Source organism: Gymnoscopelus braueri (genome assembly GCF_963280865.1).
Source record: "Gymnoscopelus braueri genome assembly, chromosome: 7".
NCBI lineage: Eukaryota > Metazoa > Chordata > Actinopteri > Myctophiformes > Myctophidae > Gymnoscopelus > Gymnoscopelus braueri.
Window position 1 is genome coordinate 38233385 of NC_137608.1, and position 23698 is coordinate 38257082.

A 23698-nucleotide genomic window follows, 5' to 3' on the forward strand; every position below is an offset into this window, starting at 1 on the left:
CAAGAAAGGCTAACTGCTTTGTCCCTGGTTGTAAAAGCTAGCTTTTAAAAAGGGTCGAGAGCGTGTCACACCGTGTTTTAGCCTGTTGCATGGAGACTGCAGTCCAGGTGATGCATCAGCCAATGGCAGGAAGCCAGAGACAGCGACGGGCATCAAGGTTGGTAGGGCTGATGGATGATAGTGTAGAACCAGCACTTGCCCAGCCATTCACACTGCCATAAATTACATGTTTACGGCTGCCTGTGGCTCCCTGCGGCAGCGGACAGTTCTTCTGATGTCAGCAGCACATTATCATATTTAATCGTCCCCAGCAACCCGCATTAAATTTGGATGGGATTGAAGTGGCCCAACGTTCCATCTCTGTAAACATGATTTACATCACAAATAAGAAAATTTCGATATTTATAGACCTGTTTATTAAGTTCAGCTCAAACTCTGAAAGCTTTAATGGTTTGTTTTTCAATAACATTTTTATTTAATGTAATCCTTTTTACGATGACATACGTGTTGTGCAACCCTTTATCAGAACGTGTAAGGCAGCGAATGCAACTCCTGTTAAAGCATTTACAGTTGGACATCAGTTCATCACAGAAGAACGAAGAGGATGACTGGTTCATTTGAACAAGCATGGCTAACGACCAGGGATATTTACAGTTGTGACTGTGCTGTAGAAAGATGAATGGAGGTATATGGTCCTACACAACCTGCTGTCTCAATCATTCACTTTCATGTACACGCACGCACACACACACACACACACACACACAGTCGGGCAGAAGCCTTAAAAATGTCTTTGTGTGTTTTTTCTTTTTTTTTGGTAAATGAATGCCCTATTCTACACATCATATGGCAGTGTCACGCAAAAGTAGCGAAAGAAAAATTAAAAAATGAAATGTTTTCGGGAAATATTTTTTGAAATGTTTTTGAAAGGTTTCACCTATAATGACATTCCCCATATAGGGACGCCAGGTTGGAAGTGGTTAAGTCTGTCTACGGGTTTCATAAATATTTAACCAACGAAAAGTATTAAGAGCTTGTGACTAAATAATGACTACAGTGGATCCAATCTTTGTTTCCATCTTCCTGTAAAGTAACATTTTGGACATACAGGGTTTCTGCCCGACAGTGACGACAAGCACACACAGTATGGGTGATTTTTCTTTAGACCACTTGAACCCTCCTTGTGTCCCTATTCTGGGGCGAAGAAGACCTTTGGTGTAGAGGGAAATACTAGCAGCTCTCGTAAAGAGCCCTGGGGGACCCTGGTCAACTAAGTATATAGGGTTTAAGTGGTTAACATGGGCGTACGGCTGACTTCTGCTGGACACCACCACGTACACCAAGCTGTTGAGTTGCGGCTTATATGGGGGAAACCACGTGTTCCTGAAAAGTAAAGAAAAGCGAATACGTTTCCACTGATGGGTTAAGCAGCAGATTAAAGGGGGAAAGGCAAAGCTGAAAAGGATCCGGGATACAGCTAGAACTGGCCAAGTGATCCTCGATACAAACTTTAAGATAATTTCATGTAGCAACTGCCCCTATGGACTATATTCCAAAAAAACAAAACAAAAAATGGATCAAACAATAGCATCCTTGTACAAAAAGAAAATAAATCAAATATGGTAATAAAAATAAGAGTACAGTGTAAATATATATTCATATTTATAAATTTCTAACTGTATTTACAAGTCTGAATGATGCAATGGACCACTGTGCTAACATATACTGTACAAGGTATGCACGTCCCCTTGGTAATATATTCTCTGGATTTGGTCTGAAATGCAGAACGGTCTCATTCATTATTGATGGAAAAATACAACCGTCGCAGTCTGAACGCCCACTGAATTCATAGTCCTTTTTAAGTCAGTCCTTTTTGTATCTCTTGACCCGTGGAATGTGGTGATAAGAGTGGGAATATGTCCCTTTCCAGCACTGTGAAAAACCACCACTCTTGGTAATACAAAGTGCCCCATGAACAACGTAGCCACCTCACCACCAAGAGAAAACGACTGCATTCTTCTGTCCTTTCGAACCCAACAAGTTCCAGAGGGTGCCGCCGAACTCCCTTCCTCCGCAGAGCACCAGTGTTCTAGCTTCATCTCTGGGGATGTAGGGATAGAGTCCAACCCTGTGAGGAGGTCACTCAGGAAGAGGAGATGTCAGGGTTTTGCTCAGAAAGAAGACGAGGTATCAGCGTTTCTTAATGGCTGCCCCATTGGGGTGGGGAGGGAACTTTGGCAGGCAAGGCTCCTCGGCTCCGGCGTCATGGGAGAAGACAGAGTCCTCGCCGGAGGAGCAGGTGGAACTGCGAGTATCGGGGTAACTGGGGGAATACTGGTCCAGAGGCACAGACAGCTCCAGGTACTCCTAGGGAAACCGACAGGCAAAGAATTAAGTCAATATAACTTAAGATGTGAGCAAAATTCAAGTTTCCATAAGTAATTTCTTTACCGGATGCACGATTAGGAAGAGTTCAATCAAAACAGAATCACTCGCACTTCTTCCTCAGCGTAGTCTGAGGAAGGCTCTACCAAAAAACATTTCCTTTTGATGTGAATAGGGAAGTCTTAAATGACTTCTATTATATCATTTTGTCCAGGGTCCCTTTCTATGCTGTGGGTATGCTGGGATAACAGGTTTACAATTAGTTACTTGTGCCGATTTTGAATGCCGGTATATTTCGTATTATGCATATCATGTCACCCTACCATGTCAGAATGACAGTTATCCTGTCACATGTGTGTGAATGTAAAGCATCACTTTACCGGTTCCGTTTACCGGTACCATAATGACTTGCTTATGTAAGAGACATTTAGTTCTATGAAGAAAATTTGTTCTATCAACAAAATGCTTCTCATTAACAATATTACCGTTTTATACTCGATGCAGCTCCGCTCTGGGTTCTGAATGTTAGACCTGCCTACTTTATACACTGATAGGAGGGTAATTTGGATCTTCACTGTTTGTTTACATCAACCTCGGACGTGCTTTGACATAATTTGTCTCTGAGGTTTTGCCGTTTCTGCCGACAGACGCAGTGGACAAACTTGTGTACCATCTCTCTCCATTGATTAACTGCCATCTAGTTGGGCTTGTAGTCATTCAGTGAGGGATTATAGAGAGCCTAACCTCCTCAGACAACCTTTCTTCAAAACTGTCCATGGTACGTTGCTGGCATATTGCGGAAATAAAACTATGAGACAGATTAAAAATATATTTGCATGGAGATGTACTGAGCGAGTTAGTAACACCTCTCAGTGTGCTGTCCATAGGGAGTGGGTAGGCAAGAGAGACAGATCTTGCCTACCCGCAAGAGAGACAGATCTGTGACCAGAGTAGAGTTAAATTACATGGTCTGCCAGCCTGAGACGGATATTTATTGTTTCTGTTCGTCCCAAGTACATACTTTATCATCCCCAAATGCCTCGCGTGCTTATGACCCTGTATTTAATGATCGCACCTCTTGTGCCATCATTAAATACTGTACCCGTTATATTCGTCTAATGCAGGGCACTGTGGGAACGACTGCTCTCTCACTGCTTATGCCAGCAATTTATGTTCATGCTTTACCCAGCAATGTACTGGTATACCAGTGGAAAAATCACACCATACCATGTGTTTGTTGTATTGTATGAAGTATTTTTGTTTATGTACTGTAGTGGTTTTGCAGTGGACTGCTCCTGAGCACTATGTAGGTCCTCTTGGAATGTTTTGTGTGCGTGTGCCTTTTATGGATTATGTGATCTGTCTTGTATGCGTGGGTGACCAACACAGTTTAATTAATTAATTAATAAAGCTTATACATACATTTTATTATTCTGATGCTGGGCTACCAAAAACAGACTAATTGGACTGAACGGAATAACATTTTCTATACTGTATCAACAGAATAAGTCCATAGATTGCACAGATGCAGATACAAAATAAATTTAAAAAAAGATTGGAGACCATATTACATCACTGATATTTCAAGAAAAATACAAGAGATGTTAGAACAGCCAGTTTCCCTGTTTGGTGTTAACTGACCTGGTTGGATGACATTGCCAGAGTGCGGTCTAGGTCCTCCACTAACTGTTTGAATGTGGGCCTGTGAGAGGGCACAGCATGCCAACAGTCCCTCATCATCATGTACCTGGACAGAGAAGGAGAGTCGTTTTAAACAGAACCGTGTTAAGATCATGGCATGATGTACAAAGTCAAGAAAACAGTCTTTCTTCAAAGAAAATAAATCTGGGTTTCCCGTTCATGCAGAGACATTTCATTTTTTTATAAATAAGAGGGGCTTTTATAGTCTTTCTATTCATGAAATTAACTAACAAAGGACCATTCTATACTGTTAAGCAGAGTTATAAGGTATTCATTAGACTGTGAGGTTTTCATCTGAAAGCAACATTCAAATTTATAAATCATAAAAGAGTGGAGCCAACATCTGCCCAGAAATACAAATTACACATAAAAACCATTGCAGTCAATGAATGTGTCAGAATAGTGTGCTCCCATCCTTACAGTTCATGAGTGCACGTTGTGGGCTTGTCCATGCGGTGTCCCTCCTTCAGCAGCTTGAACAGCTCTTCTACGGGAACACCAGGGTATGGTGAGCCCCCCAGGGTGAAGATCTCCCACAGCAGCACGCCAAATGACCAGCTGCAGAGACAAACAAGACATAAGCTCGTCAAGAGGCCTTGGGATTTGCGCTGCGAGACGTTGCGCTGGCAATCCATCCGGAGTGAATAGGGGCAGAATCATAGTGATATATGATACTCACACATCACTTTGGTGTGTGTATATCCGGTCAAAGAGAGCCTCGGGAGCCATCCACTTCACTGGCAAACGACCCTGTGGGGAAAGAGTATGTGTTATGGCAACCTGCAAGGAACATTAATGGAGGCTGCAGGAGTGAATTTGTACAGTTTAAAACCACAGTAATGGTGTCTTTCCATTGCATAGTCCCGGCTCGGCATGCCACAGCTCTACCCTTATTTTTTCGCCTTTCCATTAGTACCTGGAGGTACTTTTTAGTGCCTCCGATGTCCAATTTCCAAGGTAATACTTAATAGTGTGCGTGAAACGCTGCCGACAGTGATTGGTCTGAGAATCATCACCAGCGAAGCACACCCAAGTATGGACACCATTGTATTTATATTTGTAGTTTGTATCTTCTCTTTGTGTGGATGTCTCCTGTGTCACACCAGCAATTATACACTGTGTGTAATTGCTATTGTTAGAAATCGGTGAGATTAGATGGCATTGTGTTTGTCTGTTTGCTGGATGATGAGCTCTGAGAGAAACCAATTAGACCCTACTGCATTAGCCTCCTGCTACCGTCTTACTTTCTATATAGGCTATTAATATTGCACTAATACATTTAAAACAGAATAAACAGAATAAATGTTCCTATTGTTGTGAATATAAATGTCACTGATGCCTTGATGTTAGCAGAAACTATTTTTTGTTTGGGATGTATGGTTTTGAAACAGAGATTGTGTCCAGATGGCGTTAGCTTTAGCGCCGGACAGTAGCCAGTCTCATGGCATAAGCTGTAAGAGGACGACCAGTTGTGGTGGATAGGGGGTACTAGGGGGGTTCAGTGAAGTGGAAAACAAAGTAAACTGAATAGAGGTGAGGCGAGCTGATACTATGTATGGAAAGACAACGTAAGTCAGCGACATATACACACATTGGTGGTCTTCTTGTAGTAATCAATATGGTGGATATCTCTCGCCAGGCCAAAGTCTGCTATCTTCATTACGTTGTCATCTGTTACTAGAACATTACGAGCTGCCAGGTCTCTGTGGATACACTACACAAAACACAGCACAAAACGTTATTAACGTACAAACATACATAGATACGAACAGTTCTTAGATCAGCTGAACCTGTGCTTTCATTTCACCACCGCAAAATGGTAAAATTATTTTTTTCCAGTTCAGTTGTTTGGACATAGGACTCCTATTCATATCTAAATCTAATAGCCTATTAGAACTATTAGAAATGAATTAGACAATAGACATGAACTGCTAATAGCTAAATAGAAATGGATGGGTAAAAAGTAAAATGTTTTGTGTTTTATATTTATTGAACACACCACTGACTGTCAAATATGCAGTACTGGATTATGTTTTTAGTATTACCTTCTTAGAGGAAAGATATTCCATGCCCCGGGCCACTTGGTAAGCACAGGAGATCAAGTCCTTGATGGACATGGTCTCCACAGGCACCAGTTCAGGGTTGTAGCAGTACTCCATGCCTGGTGGACGCCGAGCTCGCAAATACTCCCGCAGGTTGCCTTTGGATGCGTATTCCACTATCACATACAGCGGACCTGGACGCAGTGGAAAGGGGGGGAAACCAAATCAATATAAAATCATAATATTTCAAATCCAAAATCTGTGTTTTAAATGTTGGCCCCAGTTATTATTAAGACATGGGAAAATCATCTTTCTTATCATAGCAGAGGATTTCATGGAGGATGCCATTCATCACTGCAGTGTCATATGTGAAAGATGAATCCTGCATAATGCCAAACAGCTGGGCGATACACTGCATCTGACTGCTGCTACACTACAGTTGTCAAGGGTGAAGGAAAATACAACATTGAACTGGGCAAGAAATCATTTGCTGAAAAAAAGAAAAGAAAAAACTCTTCATGTCAACGCTTAAATGTATCCATAGACTGTTTTCTCGAGATATGGCACATTTTCAATGTCACAACTGTTGGCAGATAAGGTACAGCCATTTAGTTATCAAGGCAGTGGAGTGAACAGCGAGCTTGTTAAGCATGCAGTGCTTTTAGGACAGAGGAAGCAGAGCTAAATAAACCACTGGGTAAGGAGAGGTTAGCTTCCCTCCACAGCAGACGTTGGTGAACAGTGCCAGGCCTTGTCAGGGATGATGTGAAAGATATAGCGAACCTGGCAGCAGCTGTGGTCATTTCAAACTGAGAGCTCGGAAGCCGGTGTCAGAAACGCTTAATCATGCTGGAATACACATCTCTCAATCTGCTGCTGGATTTGCTATAGTCCTCTGCTACCATTTAATAGCTGGGGCCTAGTAACCCCTTGTTTGGGGGATAGCAGGGCTTTGAGATTTCCTCCTGTGTGTGTGTGTGTGTGTGTGTGTGTGTGTGTGGGGGTGTGTGTGTGTGTGTGTGTGTGTGTGTGTGTGTGTGTGTGTGTGTGTGTGTGTGTGTGTGTGTGTGTGTGTGTGTGTGTGTGTGTGTGTGTGTGTCTGTGTGTGTCTGTCTGTGTGTGTGTCTGTCTGTCTGTCTGTCTGTCTGTCTGTGTGCGTGTGTGTGCTTGCGTGTGTGTGCGTCTTGTCTGGGTCCTACCATCCTGGGTGCATGCTCCCAGCAGGTTAATGATGTTCTTGTGCTTTCCAATTATCTTCATCATCTCCATCTCTGAGATGAGGTCTGACAGGTCCTTCTCTGTGGCATCAGCTGGAGGGAAGGAAGGAACGTTTGCATTAGAACAGTCGGGGCTAATGGTGGAGAACAGACTCAGCATATCAACATGATGGCTGTAGAGAGAGTGATCAAGGATGGCTGAGGGACTACTCCCCTGTGGGAGGGCACTTTAAAAGTACCAGACAATAAATGCTTTTCCCAACATCTCCACTCCTTGCGGTTTTATTGGCACCATCATTGTGGGATGTCAAGGGTTTCTATAAATTCTTATACTGGTCTCACATTTGCACGGTGGCTGGGAGCCAGTGGCACATGCCCATTACAAAAATCAGTTCATCAAAGCTCTGGTGTCAGACATTTTATCCTCCCTGGAGCTTACAAATTCAAGTTGCTGTCCATTAGATTTTATTAAGTTCAACACCATAGGTTCAGTACCCATCAGCTTTAAGTGCAGACCCATTTGAACGACCAACAATTGACTTACATTTAAGCATCTTCACAGCGACTTGGGTCGTACGGTTAGGCTTGTCCTTGTCCATACCCATGGCCTCACCCATCACCACCTGACCGAAGCAGCCTTCGCCCAAGGGCTTCCCAAGGACCAGTCTACGATACGTCACAGAGAAGAAACAACCAATCACTGCATTGCATTATAGATAAATATACATTTCATCACAATCATTCAACTCTATCCAGTGGCCTGGAACCAATATCCACATTTATTTCTGTGTTGACTATGAGGCTCTTTGTGGCACATCAGTGGAATTTTGAGTGTTCATGATGTCCCCAACAACCTGTGGTTAGCTTCACCACTCATAAGTGATGACAGACAATCCCAGCACAGTTGATTAAATCAAAAATGGTGGTTTCTGGTATTCTGGTTTGTATTCTGGTTGTTCTCCATTGTTTTGAGGAAGGAATGTATGCTGAAATGTAACGCAACAGACAATTGCTTTGGGAGCTACATTGCCGTGTGCTAACGTTTTGGATTATATTTATTTCTGTTCTGTAGCCATTACATGGTTAAAATGGTACATTTATATGAAGCGCTTTACAATGTACTATCACACATTCCCACATCAACAGCAGTGGAAACCATGCAAGGCACCAACCTGCTCATCGGAAGCAGTTAAAGGTAGGATAAGTGATTTTTTTTGTTAAAAGTAGAAGTATTTTGTTATAAAGAAAGCTCTATATTCTGATGGTACTCAAAATAATTGCTAGAGTGGTTGTTCAGTCACAGGGGTCTCCCTGTCTCTTCAGCTCTTTAATAAACAGAAAATACATACAATTTCAGCCGATCAGGAGAGAGTACCCATTTATCAGCTTCATTTTCATAGTGTTCCAGTTCCAATTTTGTGTCATCACTTCCAATTTCACTTGTTTAATCTGTATCCTGACTGAGTTCTCTATCCTGATTGGATAAGATTGGTATCCCGACATGAAAATGCATTTTCTGTTTAACTCTCTGCCTGCCAAAAACGTTTATAAACGTTTTTGAGAATTAAGCTATTGCCTGCCAAAAACTTTTATAAACGTTTTTTTTTTAATCTAAAACAAATTTTTTAAAAATCTAAAATGATTCTTTATTTTTTTGTTACCGTTTTTCCGTTCTTCACAAAGAACCAGGAGATAACATTTTCCAAAAAGTTGCTGCTCCATTCACTTCAATGTTAAAAAATAAACGGAGAAATAAATAACATTTTTCCTATGTTTTACCATGTAAACTGCTGGCAGTTTTTGAGTACTATTTTTGAAAAACCTGGCAGTTTAAGAGTTAATAAAGAGCTGTAGAGACATGGAGACTCCTGTTACTGAACAAACAGTGCTATCAGAATATAGAGCTATTTAACACTTATTTTAACCAAAGAAAATCACTTACGCTACCTTTAAGGGTTAAGTGTCAAGCTCGAGGACACATTTGACACTAACACATGGGGAGCTGGGGATCAAACCGGGAACCTTCCGATTCCCAAGCAAATCCTGAGCCACTGCCGTCCCTGGTTCTTGGTAAAATGCGCTAAATTGAACGTGTGCATGTTTTGGATTTTTAAATGCCCATTTGATGGTGCGTCCTGGCCATACCGTTCTCTGTGAAGCTCCCAGCGGGGGTCCTGAGGCAACTCATACTCAGACACCCCAGACAGGAAGGGTGATCCACTGGAGGAGAGGCGGGAGGGACGAACCAGCATCACCCCAGAGTGAATGGAAGAGCTGGAGTCCACTGATACCTGCAGGGAGAGAAGTCTGACATTACTCCCCACGTACTGGAAACAGCATGGCTACGAAGAACTGATCAAAGCAAAAGTATTGCAAATGGACAGAAAAAAACACCATAGTGTTGGTTTATGGCTGTAGACTAGTCATTTTTTTAATTTTCACCGAAGGACAGTGCACACCTTAAGTATCTTAGCAACAGCTGTGTAGGAGAATATAAAAATCTAAATGTTAAAAGAGTGATTCCGCACACTGCTAACCTGATGAAGGTCTAAAGCCCAGTCCACAACAAAGATTTGCAACGCAACTAGTCGCAACTTGCAACATTATCCCCAAACTGAGCTGATTGCGTTGCGAATAATTGGTGTGGACTGGGCTTAAGGACCGGAACGTTGTTCATTAATAAAGTATTTTTGCAAGTTCCAGACAGTGTGCGTGGGATCACTCTCTTTTTACAGTAGTAATTTTTGAGCCATGGAAATAAGCTACATTCACCTGTTAACCACAAAACCTACCTGATTTGGTAGACCTCAAGGATTTTCTAGGAACCTGGACGCTCAATGAATGAACGCTTTTTATTTTACGCAACAAATAGAAACACCATTTGGTAGTGCATGCAGTTATGTAAACCCAAATATTGTATGGTTTCAGCACTATTGAAAACACTGAGGAAAATGGATAGGGTTACTAAAAGAAACTAAGAAAAAGGGAAAGGTATAAATATTCCAAACCCCCTATCTACTTTCTGTTACCTGTCTGCGCAGGGGGATGCTCTTAGCCAGCTTGTGGACAGCCAACTGGCTGTTGAAGTCACTCTTCTTAGACGAGGTACGCATCTTGAAGATAACTGCCGTGGCCACCATCACCACGATAATAAAGAATCCCACACAGTAGATCACTACCTCCAGGTATGTGTGGTTGGCTGGGGGATACTGTTGGACTTCTAGATGGGGAGGGGGGGGGGTGATTGGAGGTTGGATGAAGTGAATGAAATCCAACTACCTCAGAGGGAGCACATATTCCCAAACACACCACACATACACCACGTGTTGTGATACACTTAACTCAAGCAGAACAGATAACCCTACCCAACACACACACCAACATACAGACACACACAAACCTGCCATGTCTAAAAACCAGAGCCTTTTGACACAGAGACACACGGGTACAGAAGGCCTAGGCACAAACTCCTATTGTGGCACTATAATCACTTCTTTGAAGCATTGAGTTTCAGTCTACATTCTTTGCCAGTGTGAGAAGTGGTCATAGTCCCTAGAATCAGGGAGCAGCCAAGTTCTCGACAGGCGTATGCTAGCAGTGCAGAGGAAGCACTGGGACCAATCCAAAAGGATTCAAAAATCAGTGTTACGCAAGCTAATGGCACTTGTGTTTTCAAAGATAATTAATTATTGTTAAAGACTATGCCGTTTTTAGTTTAAATGATAAATATAAAACAAAAACTATTTCCTTAATCGTTTGTAAAATAGCAGTTAAAGGACATTGGACAATAGTGCACAAAGCCTCGATAGTGTACAAAGGCTCTGATTTTTGTGTACAAAATGAAAAAGGGGGCATTTTACCCATAATAAATAATATGAATGGTATTTTCAATTAATCTGATTCTCTAAGAGAATTAGATACTTGCAATTCCTGAAAGGCCAAACTTACTGTGCTATGTGTCAAAACAACTTGTAATCGGAAACCTGTATGTTCCCAGAAGTCTCTCCCAGGTGCTATGCCAAGCTATTCCCCCCCCCCCCCCCCCCACCGCAACATTTCAATGAGCTCTATTCAATATTACATGGAATGTAGTTCTGATGACATCATAAACTCAAACTATTAACTCAAGATGGGATGAGTTCGTATAAGACAATTTACAGTTTTGGAGATATGTGTGAGAATGTGTGCAGAACAACAGATGGAATGTTTTGGTAAAATGCCCCATTCTTTACACACAAAACAATTGTTCAACTTGTAAACATAGAGCACGTCACTTCCATTTCAAACATACTAATTCATACAGCCTAGCTAGCAAGACAAAATACAATTCAACATCATAATTACTTATCTAATTTATTGGATATGTCCCATTCTGACTCGCTGTAGCATAGAAGACAATACTTCTCTTTTACTTTTAATCACATTTGTAAAAACAATAACTGTGTGTTGGTTGTTGGTAGTAACCACTATGGCTGTTGGGAAAAGTGTCTTTTGCTGTTTATGTGAAACATACTGAAATGAAAATGTATATCAGTTTGTGCAACCATCCAATTCAGTTTTTTTCCTCCCCTTGAGAGAAAACACCAACATATAACGATACCAAAACTAGGGGTGCAACGGAACACAAAATAAAATCTGGTTTGGAAAAAGATTTTTTCTCTCACTAGATACACACGCAGATATATCATTGTGTGTGTATGTGTGTGTGTGTATGTGTACACACACACATTTATACAGGTATATATATATATATATATATATATATATATATTACAGTACTATTGGAAAATCAGTCAGATAGAAAAAGGAGCACTTGTTTTTCGGCGACAGGCGGAGCAACCGGGAGGCTTTGATGTTGCCGCAATACTACAAACCAAGCGCTCTGCTCACAGCCGCATCTCGGCTCACAGGGCCGCAGGAGGACGCCCTGGCGGCCGGGGTATTTTTTCTACTCGAGGCCGGGGCTGCAAGGGGCCTACCGGAGGAACCGGTTAGCCGCTTAGCTTAGCGCCTAGCTCCAATTTTCGATTTTCTGCTCCGTCACGCGACGGTGATCAGCGAGCTCATCGATCGGCCATTTATTTTTATTTTGCCATCTGTGTTCGTCGGACACTCAGTGTTTGACTTTTTGCTGGCCGCGGTGCGCTCGCGAGAGAATGGTCCAGGAGTGCCCGTTTTGTAGCATCTGCGGCGACATCGAAGCCTCCCGCTCGCTCCATCTCCTGCACACCGGAAAACGAGCGCTCCTTTCTCGATCTGACTGATGTTCCACATGTACAGTAACATTATGTATAAATGTGTATATATATATATATATATACACACACACACACACACACACACATACACGGTATGCTTATGGGGGTAATTTTCTTTTTTTATGGGGCTATTTTTTGGGGGGGGGGTAATGGGGGTAAAACATTTTTTAACTTAAAATCAGATAAGATATGATCATATCAGATAAGATACGATAATACATGGCAATGTTAAGCACTGCCTTCTTAAACATGTAACAAAAGCAAATTCATATATCTCAAGACATCCACAGGCAGAGTTGTGGCCTTGTCCGTCTCTAATATCCTAACTATAATGCTTTACGTTTTAACACTCAACTAGAATTTTTGATTTTATTTTGTAGATTCAGAGACTACCTCACTAAAGACAATGGTAGTAAATGTGTTTTAGGTTGTTTCGTTTAGTGTGAATATGCACCGTTACACCCCTAACCAACACCAGCAACACAAGTGAGCTGAACTTGTGTGAAGAAGCTGACTGACAAGCAGCTTGATAATTGGATAAATGCCCATTCCAGCTCTCAGGAATGAGACACCTCCACTAGATTGGGCCAATTATCAAAGCCAGGAGCTGTGCTCACAGCAGGAAATGACATTAGGGATACATGCCATTTGTGGTGCTTGTCAAAGAACATCAGCTTTATACCAAATCAAATGTAAACACCATTTAAAATAGCAGAATGGGAGACACAGTTTAGAGTGAAACCCCAATCAGAGCTGCCAAACAACCCCGCTCTAAATGTGTAAATGTCTACGTAAGAAAATCAAGGACGATGCTTTGCGCATAGGCCTTGATTGGAGCATTGACTGCTCTGGTTTTAACTGTAAACAGGAACATTGTCATAAGGGTACATGAAGCTGAGCCTCATGGGTTGTTTGGCGTTCTGTGGTTTTGTTTCAGACAGAGCAGAACATGGCCCCTGAGCTCCCATCCAGAGAGTTTAGATGGAGCAGGAGCCATGTTGAGCACAGTACAGGAGGAAGGGGAGATTTAGTAGAATAGTAAACCTCTCCTGGCTTCCCTCACACATTCTTTTCACAGAAGTAGAGTCAAGCAATACTCCATTCTGGCTAATGTGTGGATGTCGGATAGCCAGGCTGAAGACAGGAGGAGAGACAGAAGGAAGAAAAGAGGAGAACAACCAGGAGAGAGACAGAACCACTGATACCTTCGCGAACGGTCAACCATGCAGAGTGATGAGAGAACCCGATAGAATTGCCCGCCAAGCAGGTATACTCCCCAGCGTCATCAAAAGACACATTCCTCAGTTGGAGGACTTCCATTTCCTTGTCCGTGGTGTTAAGGCCAGCGGTCTAGAAAATAACAAAAAGGGAAGCAGACCCAATAAAAGGCCCAAGAGGAAAAAACAGGGAGGCATGAGTAAAAGGGGATTGTAAAAGAGAAAGGCCTTATAGTAAAAGCGAGAACAGGATCAGAGGAGAGGAGCATTCACCCTCCTCAGTCCGACACCAAACTTGCTCAAAAAGATATCACCCAGAGACATTGCGGAGGACTTTGTCAGGTAGAGCCTTCCAGTCGCTGTTAGTGGAGGAACTGGTTAGATAGAGAGAGAATGGCCACAATGCCAAACCCCTCTATTGGATCCATCCCATCACCAGACACTTTATACCTCAGTCACATCTCTACATGCAAGAGATGGGTAACATGGAAACCTCCACAGCAGAACAGCACACACGCGCACACACACACACAGTATATAAACACACTTCTGCATACTTCCTAGCTGGACAAACAAAGGGGGGGGGGTCATTGAAAGAGAGGTAGCAAGACAACTGGGGAAGAAAAGGGTTGAAAACAAACCAAAGGCAGTTCATAGAGAGAACCTGTGTGAGGTGAGAGCAGAGAGGACATTGAAGTGCAAGGGAGCAAGAGGGGGAGCGAGAGGAATAAAGAGGATGGCAAGAGAGGCCCTTATTAGGAGGGCACAGCAGAGGCATGGGGCAGGAATGAGAGAGAGAGAGGTCCAACAAAAACCTGCGACTAAACACTTTCAACTGTTCTGCTGGGAATTTTCCATAGCGTCATTTACAGTCAGGAGCACTGAGGCAGGAGAGAGGGAGGGAGGGAGGAGAGAAACAGCAGAGGTATATGACCCTAGCTCTCCAGGTGGTCCTAGCAGCGCCTCAGCTGTGTGGCCCTATAGTACTTAGTGTCCTGTGCTACTGCAGTGCTTTACCTTGGGCCATGGTGACAGCCAGCCAGGCCGACTGATTGGCCTCTCCTATATAATTGGACACTTTACATATATACTCCCCGCTCTCCTCCTCAGTGACATTGTAGAGGGTCAGCACCTGAGTATCCGAGCTATTGACCCCAGAATGCTGGAAATAAAAACAGGTCATATATGCAGCTCAGACAAAAATGAACAAAACACAGAAACATTCTGAACTTGTATAACGGGAAAGCGTCTTTCCAAACTGAACAAGGTTAAAGGAAAAGCATGTGTTCGTATGGATATGATTTCCATTTTCCTTTACAGAGTTACAGTGATTAGACAAAGGAAACTTCCAATTCCAGTGGAGAAATCAAATGATCAAATCAAGTCCTTCAAGAGGGTTACTGTGAGTCAACTTTCTGGATGCTAAAACAATCAAAATATCCAAATATTACGTTAATAACTGGACTTTTTAAACAGTGTTTCAGTAATATCCATCACAAGTTGCCAGTGTTTCCCTTTTGGGTATTACAAAGACTTTTCAGCTCAGCTTAATTAAAACACAGCATTCCATTTTGTCACTTTCACTAAACGGGCACAATTAAGTCTTGTTTTTGACAGATGCCAATTAAGTGTTGTCAGACTAAGTTCCTACCTTGAGTATACGGACATAAGGTAAGCCATCAGGGCCAACACTGCTCCCATTGACCTCAATGTGTTTCAGCCACTGGATGTGAGGCTGAGGGTCGCTGAACACTTTACACTCAAACTCCACATCGCTGCCCACCACCACCGTACGATTGGCTGGCAGGCCAGCCTGTAGGATTGGCCTGTGGGGAGAACGCTCTGGAAGACAACAGTCAGACATACAAGTTGTTAGCTTTCAAGTATTGTGTATACTGTACACACTGAACTACATGCTTTATCGCACAAAAATGCACAAGTAAAAATGATCCCAAAGTAGACATGCCTGGCTGATTCTTTAAACTCTTAAGTAGATAAAACCAAACAATTTATGTCAATGGATATGATTACAGACATGGTTGGCAGTTTAATCAGATCTGATACCATGTAATTTCATGAGCAATAGACAGCAATTTCTGAGACTGAGGATTAAATTACTGTTTTCCTCAGCTATATGCCGCCTGTATAATTGCTGAGATTAGGTGGAAATGGATGGATAGTTAAGTTAACAGTCTGATCCAGTGCTGTTACTGTACAATGAAATGTTCTTGGGGCTCCATTTTGATGTCTGATAACACTACAAAAGAAAACTAATCTGCAAAGCATTTGGCAGGGTAACAAATGTTCAGGCTTATGTGACCCAGGCATTAGTGTGGAACTTAGCATGCACTGGTAATGATACAATCCCTCATTGAAGTGATCTTGCTGTTGATCAGGGTCTGGGGCTCTAATGAAGTCATGCTAAGCCCAGGGGACAACGATGACAGAGGGAGCATGGCTGTGATTTATAGTTCCAACAGTGCATGAGGGAGTCACAGGGCCCATGCTAAAGTGAGTCATTCTTCCAAATAGCCGCTACATATCTTCTTCAGTCCGCAAATAAAACAACCATAATTCAACAAAAGTTGCTGGCGTGACACACAGGTTCAAAACAAACACATGCCAGATGACTTGGGGCTCTTGGGGTTACATTCAGTTTTTAATTAATCAGGTCTATAGCGTTGCGACACATCAGTGATATTGAACCAGGTTTACAGAAATCCTCAAGAAAATGGAACACTGTGTAGAATGTAGATGATCAACATCCATTAGCAATATATACACAAGCAACAAACCCCCCCCACCACCAAAGAAAACCACACACACAAAAATAAGTCAACACTTACCGACTACGTCAAGCTGGTACGTGTGATTGATGCTGCCATATTGGTTTTCTACCACACAGGTATAGTTTCCCTTGTCAGAGGGCACTACAGACTCCATGATAATGGTCCATACATGGTCTCGAACCTAGACAGAGGAGCAGAGAAACAATATTATAGTGCCTGTTTCTAGAAACAGAAAATTGAATGGACAATGAATTAATCTTCAGCAAGTCATGGTGCAACCTGAAACACTGGAGAGAAAAAAAAAACTCACACACATAGTACAGGTGCATTTGTCTCTAGTGTACAATATAAGAACAATTAGATCACAATAAGAACAACTGGGGTCCTACGCACTTACATTCTGTATGGCAAGATACTATCTACAGAGTGACTGACGCTCCAATTCAAAACTGGACTGTATTCCATTTTAGTTTTTCTTTCTTTTTGTTGATTTAGGCGAGATTTATATTATTATCCTGCTTAATTATGCAAGCAAACTTAAACTAGACTGACAATAGTAATCACTTGAAAGAGCTCAGGCTTTTTACTTGGATGTTGTTTTCCACTGATTTTGTCACGTGCTCTCATTGAAGATTACGAAACGCTGACCTCTCAATATCACATTTGTCATATTGGTTAATGTTTTACCAGTATGTACAATTCACTCACAGGTTCAATGGTGTGTGATGTGCTGTGGTTCACAAGAAACAGAGGCTATTGTGCCATTCCAGGAACACCACTCTCAATCAAACTTTATAACCTGACCTGTACGTAAAAAACGTTGCATTAGCCAACAATATCACTCCCACATTCTCATTTGTTGTCCTTATACGAGGTCTCAAGGCTGTGCTGTTTCACGCGGACTTTGATTTTTTTGTCCTACCAGACAACAGCATAAGAACATAAAGGTGGCCCATACACACAAACACACCATCTTTGTATGCCTCAACCTGTCCTATTAGCATCAAGACTTGTCTCCGGTATAATGTCTGGCTCTCTCTTTTCCGAGACAAGTTATAATTTTTCTTCCATAAATCTGCCAAGACCGGCAGTGTGTGATTAAACCAACAAACCTCTAAGGCAATGGCAACATCAAACATGCATATACACACACAAAGACCCAGCCATACGGTTTCCCTCATTTAGCTAAAATGTAATAGGGGATTGGGGTGGGGGGGGGGTTGGGGTGGGGGGGGGGTTGGGTAAGGGTTGTCCAGCTGCCTGTTGCCAGATGTGTTGCGCTCGGCTTCATACATGTGGTCCACATTATTCCCTCCCTCCTGCTCCACTATATGTAGACTGTATGAACAATAGAGGCCTGGTCATAAAAGGCAGAGTGTGGGAGGGATGAGAGACGTCCCCAGCCGCCGATGCAGACCTTTGCACCTTGACTGCAAAAACAGCAGCCAGATGGTGAAGTGTGCAGCCTAGCTGCTCTAAGGGAGGGGTGGTGGTGGTGGGGGGGCAGACAGCTGAGAGGAAACTCCTAAATGTGTCCCAGCTGGGGAGGGGAAGAGTTGGGGGGGGGGGGGCAGGGGGGGTGCAAAGGACAAGGCTGGACTAGCCTGCACCTTAATGGGAAGAGCAGATGCAGTGATAGGGGTCTGAGCTTATGAAAAGGAGGAGGAAGTGAACATCCATGTATATTCTACACCTGTGAGGCTCTAGTGAGTCACTAGTGAATAAATACGTGCTTAGATTAAAGTCTACGTTAAACCATGCAAAGACACTGAGATGGTCCATTTTCATTTTACATAGTGATTTATAGCTGCAATGATCAATTATTTTCTATCAATTAATCGAATAATCTACAAGTGTGTTTTTTTTAAATATTTTTGTATTTATCAATAAATCAAATAAGAACGTAAGCGTTATTTTATCCTTATCGCACAACGGTATTTTGCTAAAATTGTGTGTGCATTTTCCAATTTCCAATTACAGTAACATGTGTAGTGGACAGGGGACATTGAAAACAATGAAAAGCAAACAGAGAGTCTTAACTATAAAATTACAGCACAATATCAATTGCACAACTGCAAAACGGCCATAATCACAATAAAAAAGGAAAACTAATTGTTCTGGCAGTACTTCTACTATTGTGTGGTCTGCAAGCCGATATATGCACAGCAGCAACTAACAGTAACTTCTCGACAGCACTAAAAGTACGATTATTGGTTGTTGGGACAGTAACTGCTAATCTAGGCTGTTCTGGCTTTATATGGATGATTATTCAGCTCTTATTTATTTATGAAATCCAGACTGTTGTCCACAGCATTAAAGAGTCAAAGTTTTCCAACTGGAACATTTATGTAACTGCTAATTATTATGACGTCCTCATGCTACGCTCTCAGCAAAAGGAAACTTTAAAGTGGGCACAATCAGACCAGATCTAAAATTAGGAAATTAATGAGTCTTGTGTGAAGTCATAACATAGTGGGAGAAAGGGCTCAAATTACAGAAAGAAACTCAGCAAGATAGGAATTTCCTGAAGTTAAGTAGCCCAGGAAATTATGTTTTGCCATAAATATTAATATTGTATAAAATTTGATTTAAAAAGATCAATGGCATAAAAATGCAGTAAAAAAATCGTCTGTGAGTAATTCAGTGAGTAAATAATTATGTTCATCCCCAAGTTTCACAGAAACTATTTTTATTTTATATGGAGGGAAACATAAAGTAAACCAACTCTGGTCCACACCCTTTACAGTGAGCTGTTTATCCAACTTTCATTTCCTCTACGACACTGAGCCGTCTGGCTGTGACCCAAAGACTTATCGACCATAATAGACTCACAGCTTGTCAACACTTTGCATCAAAATATAAGTACGGCTTTAAACTAGCTGAAGCACGAAAAGTCGCCATACCTCATCCAGAATTTCATCAACAAAATGTGTACATACGTATGACTGAAGACACCATTACTTTCAAAGCGGATGTACTGAAACACAGAATGAGGACAGCCAACAGTATCCTACCCTGAAACGGATGGCTAGGATTGCCCACCTGGAGGTATTGTTATTGTGGCACAGCCATCCCTTTGTGGTATAGGATTTCACCTTGCATTGTCTCTTGGGTCAGGTGTGAAACTTGCCCCCTGCTTTCCACTTGCAGGAAAGCCTTCCTTGCTCAAGTAGGGGTGGGGTGTGGTGCAACGGGGGTAGCTAGTGATCTAATGTGGCGATGAGATCACAACACATCTGCACTTGCGGCCAATAGGCTGAGAGTGATTTGATAAGGATCCCCCGAGCAGTTGTAGCGATTTATCTGGTGGCACCGAGGCAGAGCTTATTGGACCACTTCTTATGTCTTATTTTTTTTACCTTGAAGCCGCCGATGCGTTGATCTCTCTTGAACTCCTTGCCGTTCTTGAACCATTTGAGACTGGGTACTGGGTTTCCACTGGCCTGACATCGGAACTTGACAGTCTTGCTAGCCGGAACGGCATGGAGCTTCTTCTCCATCTTCTCTGGATGAGCCCACTGGGGAGCCATCGCTAAAAGGGAAGGCAGAAGGTTAGAAGATGTTGGATTGGTGTACAATAATTTCATTGCCTTGCTACCAGCTGTATTGTACGGTACAGTATATTCATGTGACATTAAAGCAACTTGAACCTTTAACATGTGGGAGAGTCAAATAGTGTACATCCGAAAAGTAAACACAAAACACAGCATACGAAATAATCAAAATGATCATTTATGTTTATAAGGTAGCTTATTTGTAATAACCATAGCCAAAAAGACCACCACAAACCTTTGTATTACAAGTTTCTAAAGTCCTGATAGATGCTTTAGAGTCAATGCCAATTCTGTTACTTATAATTATTATTATTATAGAATATAGGAATTTGGAATGTTTATTTGATTTGTTTTGTTTAAGAGGGTGCAGTTCAATAGTTCTACACTGGTGCACACAAGCAATATCATTTTCCATTTTCTTAAGGAAATAGGAATGTTAATGACAACACGACAGCTCCACTCAGCTGAAATGAATTTTCAGACTAATAACGGCCAAAAAACTAATCACAATGACTAACAGCAACAACAAAAAAAGAAGAGGATCATCTGTAGATCCACAATATCATCCTTGAATCACATCACACCATTTCTACGTAATGATTTGCTATGTTAAAAACAAGGCCTTCCTTTATATTCATTTATTATTGTTTTGACCACAGTGTCAAGATAGTCGTAAATGTCAATGAGTCACGGTGGTCTAAAAACATCCATCATGAAAGCACATAGTAAGCTCTCATGAGCTCGATAAGGCTGTAGGAGTCAAGGCACAAGGTCAGAGTCAGTGAGCCTGCCACGGTTGGTGGACTGCTGCTTTCCTTGTGGCCAAACAGTCCTAGCAGCCAGGAGCAGCCAGCTCATCATGCCTGAGTGACTTAATTGCTCTGTAGACTCAAACTCTAATCAGAGAGACACAAGGTTAACCAGGGTTGGTCAGCACCAGGACATTCCTGATGTAGTCACCAAGGTAACGAAAGCCATCTGAATCATAAGGGTGAAATCACTCAGCCCTGTGCAAGCCACAAATACACTATGGGCATAACGATGAATCATAGCATTCCCTAGTCACTGACAAATCATGAAAGTTAGTCATAATCTTACGCGGACACTTACGCAGCAGTTTCTGACCGCCTAAGAGTTTGGTTTCTTCGGAGGAAGACTCATCCTCCTCATCTTCATCCTCAGATGATGCCAGCGTATCAACTTGTGGACAGAAAGAAGAAGTGAGATTAACCGACTGATTGGATTGATTAAATACTTTATTAACATGATTATTAACAGTACAGGTAGTACAGTCAAAGGTCATGCCAAAAGGATAATACAAAAAAAGAAAGGGAAAAAAAGCTTGTTTTCATTGTGGTCCATTGTACTCAATTCATACAAATACTCTACAAAACATACTGGAATAAAGCTCAGTAGAAGGTATATTTAAGGAGAAAGGAGCTCAATCCAAACAAAATGCAAATACAGATTTATGGAAAATGTTGATACGTTTCCTGCATGGCTACAAGGCTAGATATTTCTAGTATGTATACACTAAAGTTAATATACTATATGATTTTGCCCAAAACTGACACTAAATATAATATATATTTAATACTTTATATAGCTAAATATAATATAGCTACATTTGGGTCTTGTTTCATGTAACTGTTAATGTTCTGTTTTCCTCTGGGCCATAGACACACAACCATTGGACAATATGACTATGCCACGAAAACGGCAACTTTAGACTGTTTAGACTACAAACAAAGTCCATACCTGTGACATTGAAATAGTCGCTGTGGTTTCCGAAGGTGGTGCACGCGTACAGGCCAGAGTCTGCCGGCTCCAGACTCTCTATAGTCAGCTGGCCGCCATTACGGATCCGCGTGTGCTCACCATCCACAACCACCACATGGTCTTTGGTCCAGTTGACAGCCTGCTCTGTGTCCTTATTTGTGCAGATCAGATCTAGCTGGTCCCCAGGGTAGAGGGTGTACAGGTTGGCTTGACTTTCCACAGGGGCTAAAAAATCGTTAACAGAAGGAGATGGTGAAGTTAGAGTGGCTCAATAGGTTTACACCAGTGGTGTGTTCTACCAGTATACGCAGTAGGATTAAACCGAATAAAATAAAAAAAACAGTACTGCCTCTGTAACCACAATAATTCATTCTGTGACCGTGCGCGTATATGGGCACGTGCCGTGCGCGAGGGAATAATTATGGTATACCGTCTGAAAAAACCTAGACTACATCACTGGTTTACACAACACTCTGATAACTAAGAATGTGGCTATCAAAACCATACATGAATGTGACTTTAATATGCAGGAAGATCTCATTTTAAGCAGAATTTGTTGTGTGCAATCATATATATACGTAGATGAAAGGCATCCGAGAGGTTTTGCATCATAAAAATTATGCCAAGAATGCAGAGAAGCTCTTTCCTTGGTGTCCCTGAAAATACCAACATTCTTTTCACAGATTGATTGATTGAATACTTTATTTAAAAATGAAAAACAGTACATGATGTAGGTACAGTCAAAAGTTATGCTAAAAGGATAACACAAAAAGCCACAGGGGGCTTGTGTTCATTGTGGTCCACTCACACACACGACACAGTGTGTCATATGTGTGACACACACACACACACACACGACAGGCTTATTGAATCCAAGCTTCTGCCAGGTTGAAAATGGAGCCATGGTTTCTTCTCAGTACAGTGTGGTGCCTGCCTAACCTCTCGCTCAAATTAAATCGCATCCCAAATTAGTCAAGGCCCAATCGTCAGGCTGGCAACGAGCTACCAGGGAAAGGATGATGAAATTCAATTAGAGGAATACAGATGGGAAGGGGGGGCATCACAGAGTGAGACACCTGAGCCCCCCTGTTCCCAGTGACTACACAGTGGAAGAGAGAGGGGGGGGGGTGTAACCCAATTATGTTGACACATTGTCCATCACAATGGTGTTGTTTGTCCGGTGACAAAGGCAGAGATCGTGGGTGACCGGCAAACTTGCTTACGATCTTCACTATACAAAACAATCAACACTGTGAATAGCTTACTTCTGATTGTATAATCAGCCAAAAGTTCATTTTCTAAAAAATACTTTGTGAGAATACAAGGGTCAAAAGAGGCATACTAAAAAATGTAATTCATTCCAATTGATTGTTTTACACTAGAACAAACAAAAAAAAGATGAACACCCACCGCAATCAACTGCCACCACACAGTGATCAACAAAAGACCCAAGATGGGACATTCTGAGAACCAAGCTAACCCTGAAATACACAGAATGAAAACACTGCACAGTGCGTAGGACTCTGTGTGATTGTAACATAAACGTTCCTGCTCAAAACAGGAAGCACACCCATATAGCATAACCTCAGGACAACGCTAGCAAACCCGATCACGGTAATCCCTCCCTCCATCACAACAAAGGACTCTAAACAATAAAAAGAGAGGGGGGGGGTGAAGAGAGCGAGGAGGGCGCAAGAGCATGTGCACGAGTGAGTGAGTGAGAGAGCGAGAGAGAGGGCCTGCAGCGGCAGGTTCT

At 42.1% G+C, this 23698-nt stretch overlaps 1 protein-coding gene across 2 annotated transcripts in view; it reads right to left on the minus strand.

Annotated features, from left to right (window-relative positions):
• Positions 1–408: 408 nt before the first annotated feature.
• fgfr1a (fibroblast growth factor receptor 1a) overlaps positions 409–23698 on the minus strand; it is a 34528-nt gene continuing 11238 nt past the window's right edge. Inside the window, exons 3-18 of one of the 2 annotated variants that reach the window (XM_080434036.1) lie at positions 21922–22167; positions 21274–21363; positions 19969–20141; positions 16667–16790; positions 15472–15662; positions 13809–13953; positions 10375–10565; positions 9491–9636; positions 7890–8011; positions 7328–7438; positions 6132–6322; positions 5678–5800; positions 4766–4836; positions 4507–4644; positions 4027–4132; positions 409–2367 (exon numbers count right to left, since the gene is read on the minus strand). In XM_080434036.1, coding sequence (XP_080290162.1) covers positions 2191–2367; positions 4027–4132; positions 4507–4644; positions 4766–4836; positions 5678–5800; positions 6132–6322; positions 7328–7438; positions 7890–8011; positions 9491–9636; positions 10375–10565; positions 13809–13953; positions 15472–15662; positions 16667–16790; positions 19969–20141; positions 21274–21363; positions 21922–22167 — 2345 coding nt within the window. In that variant the 3' untranslated portion in view covers positions 409–2190. Of the gene's footprint in view, positions 2368–4026; positions 4133–4506; positions 4645–4765; positions 4837–5677; positions 5801–6131; positions 6323–7327; positions 7439–7889; positions 8012–9490; positions 9637–10374; positions 10566–13808; positions 13954–14837; positions 14983–15471; positions 15663–16666; positions 16791–19968; positions 20142–21273; positions 21364–21921; positions 22168–23698 lie in introns of both variants that reach the window. The other variant, XM_080434037.1, reaches the window with a different exon arrangement.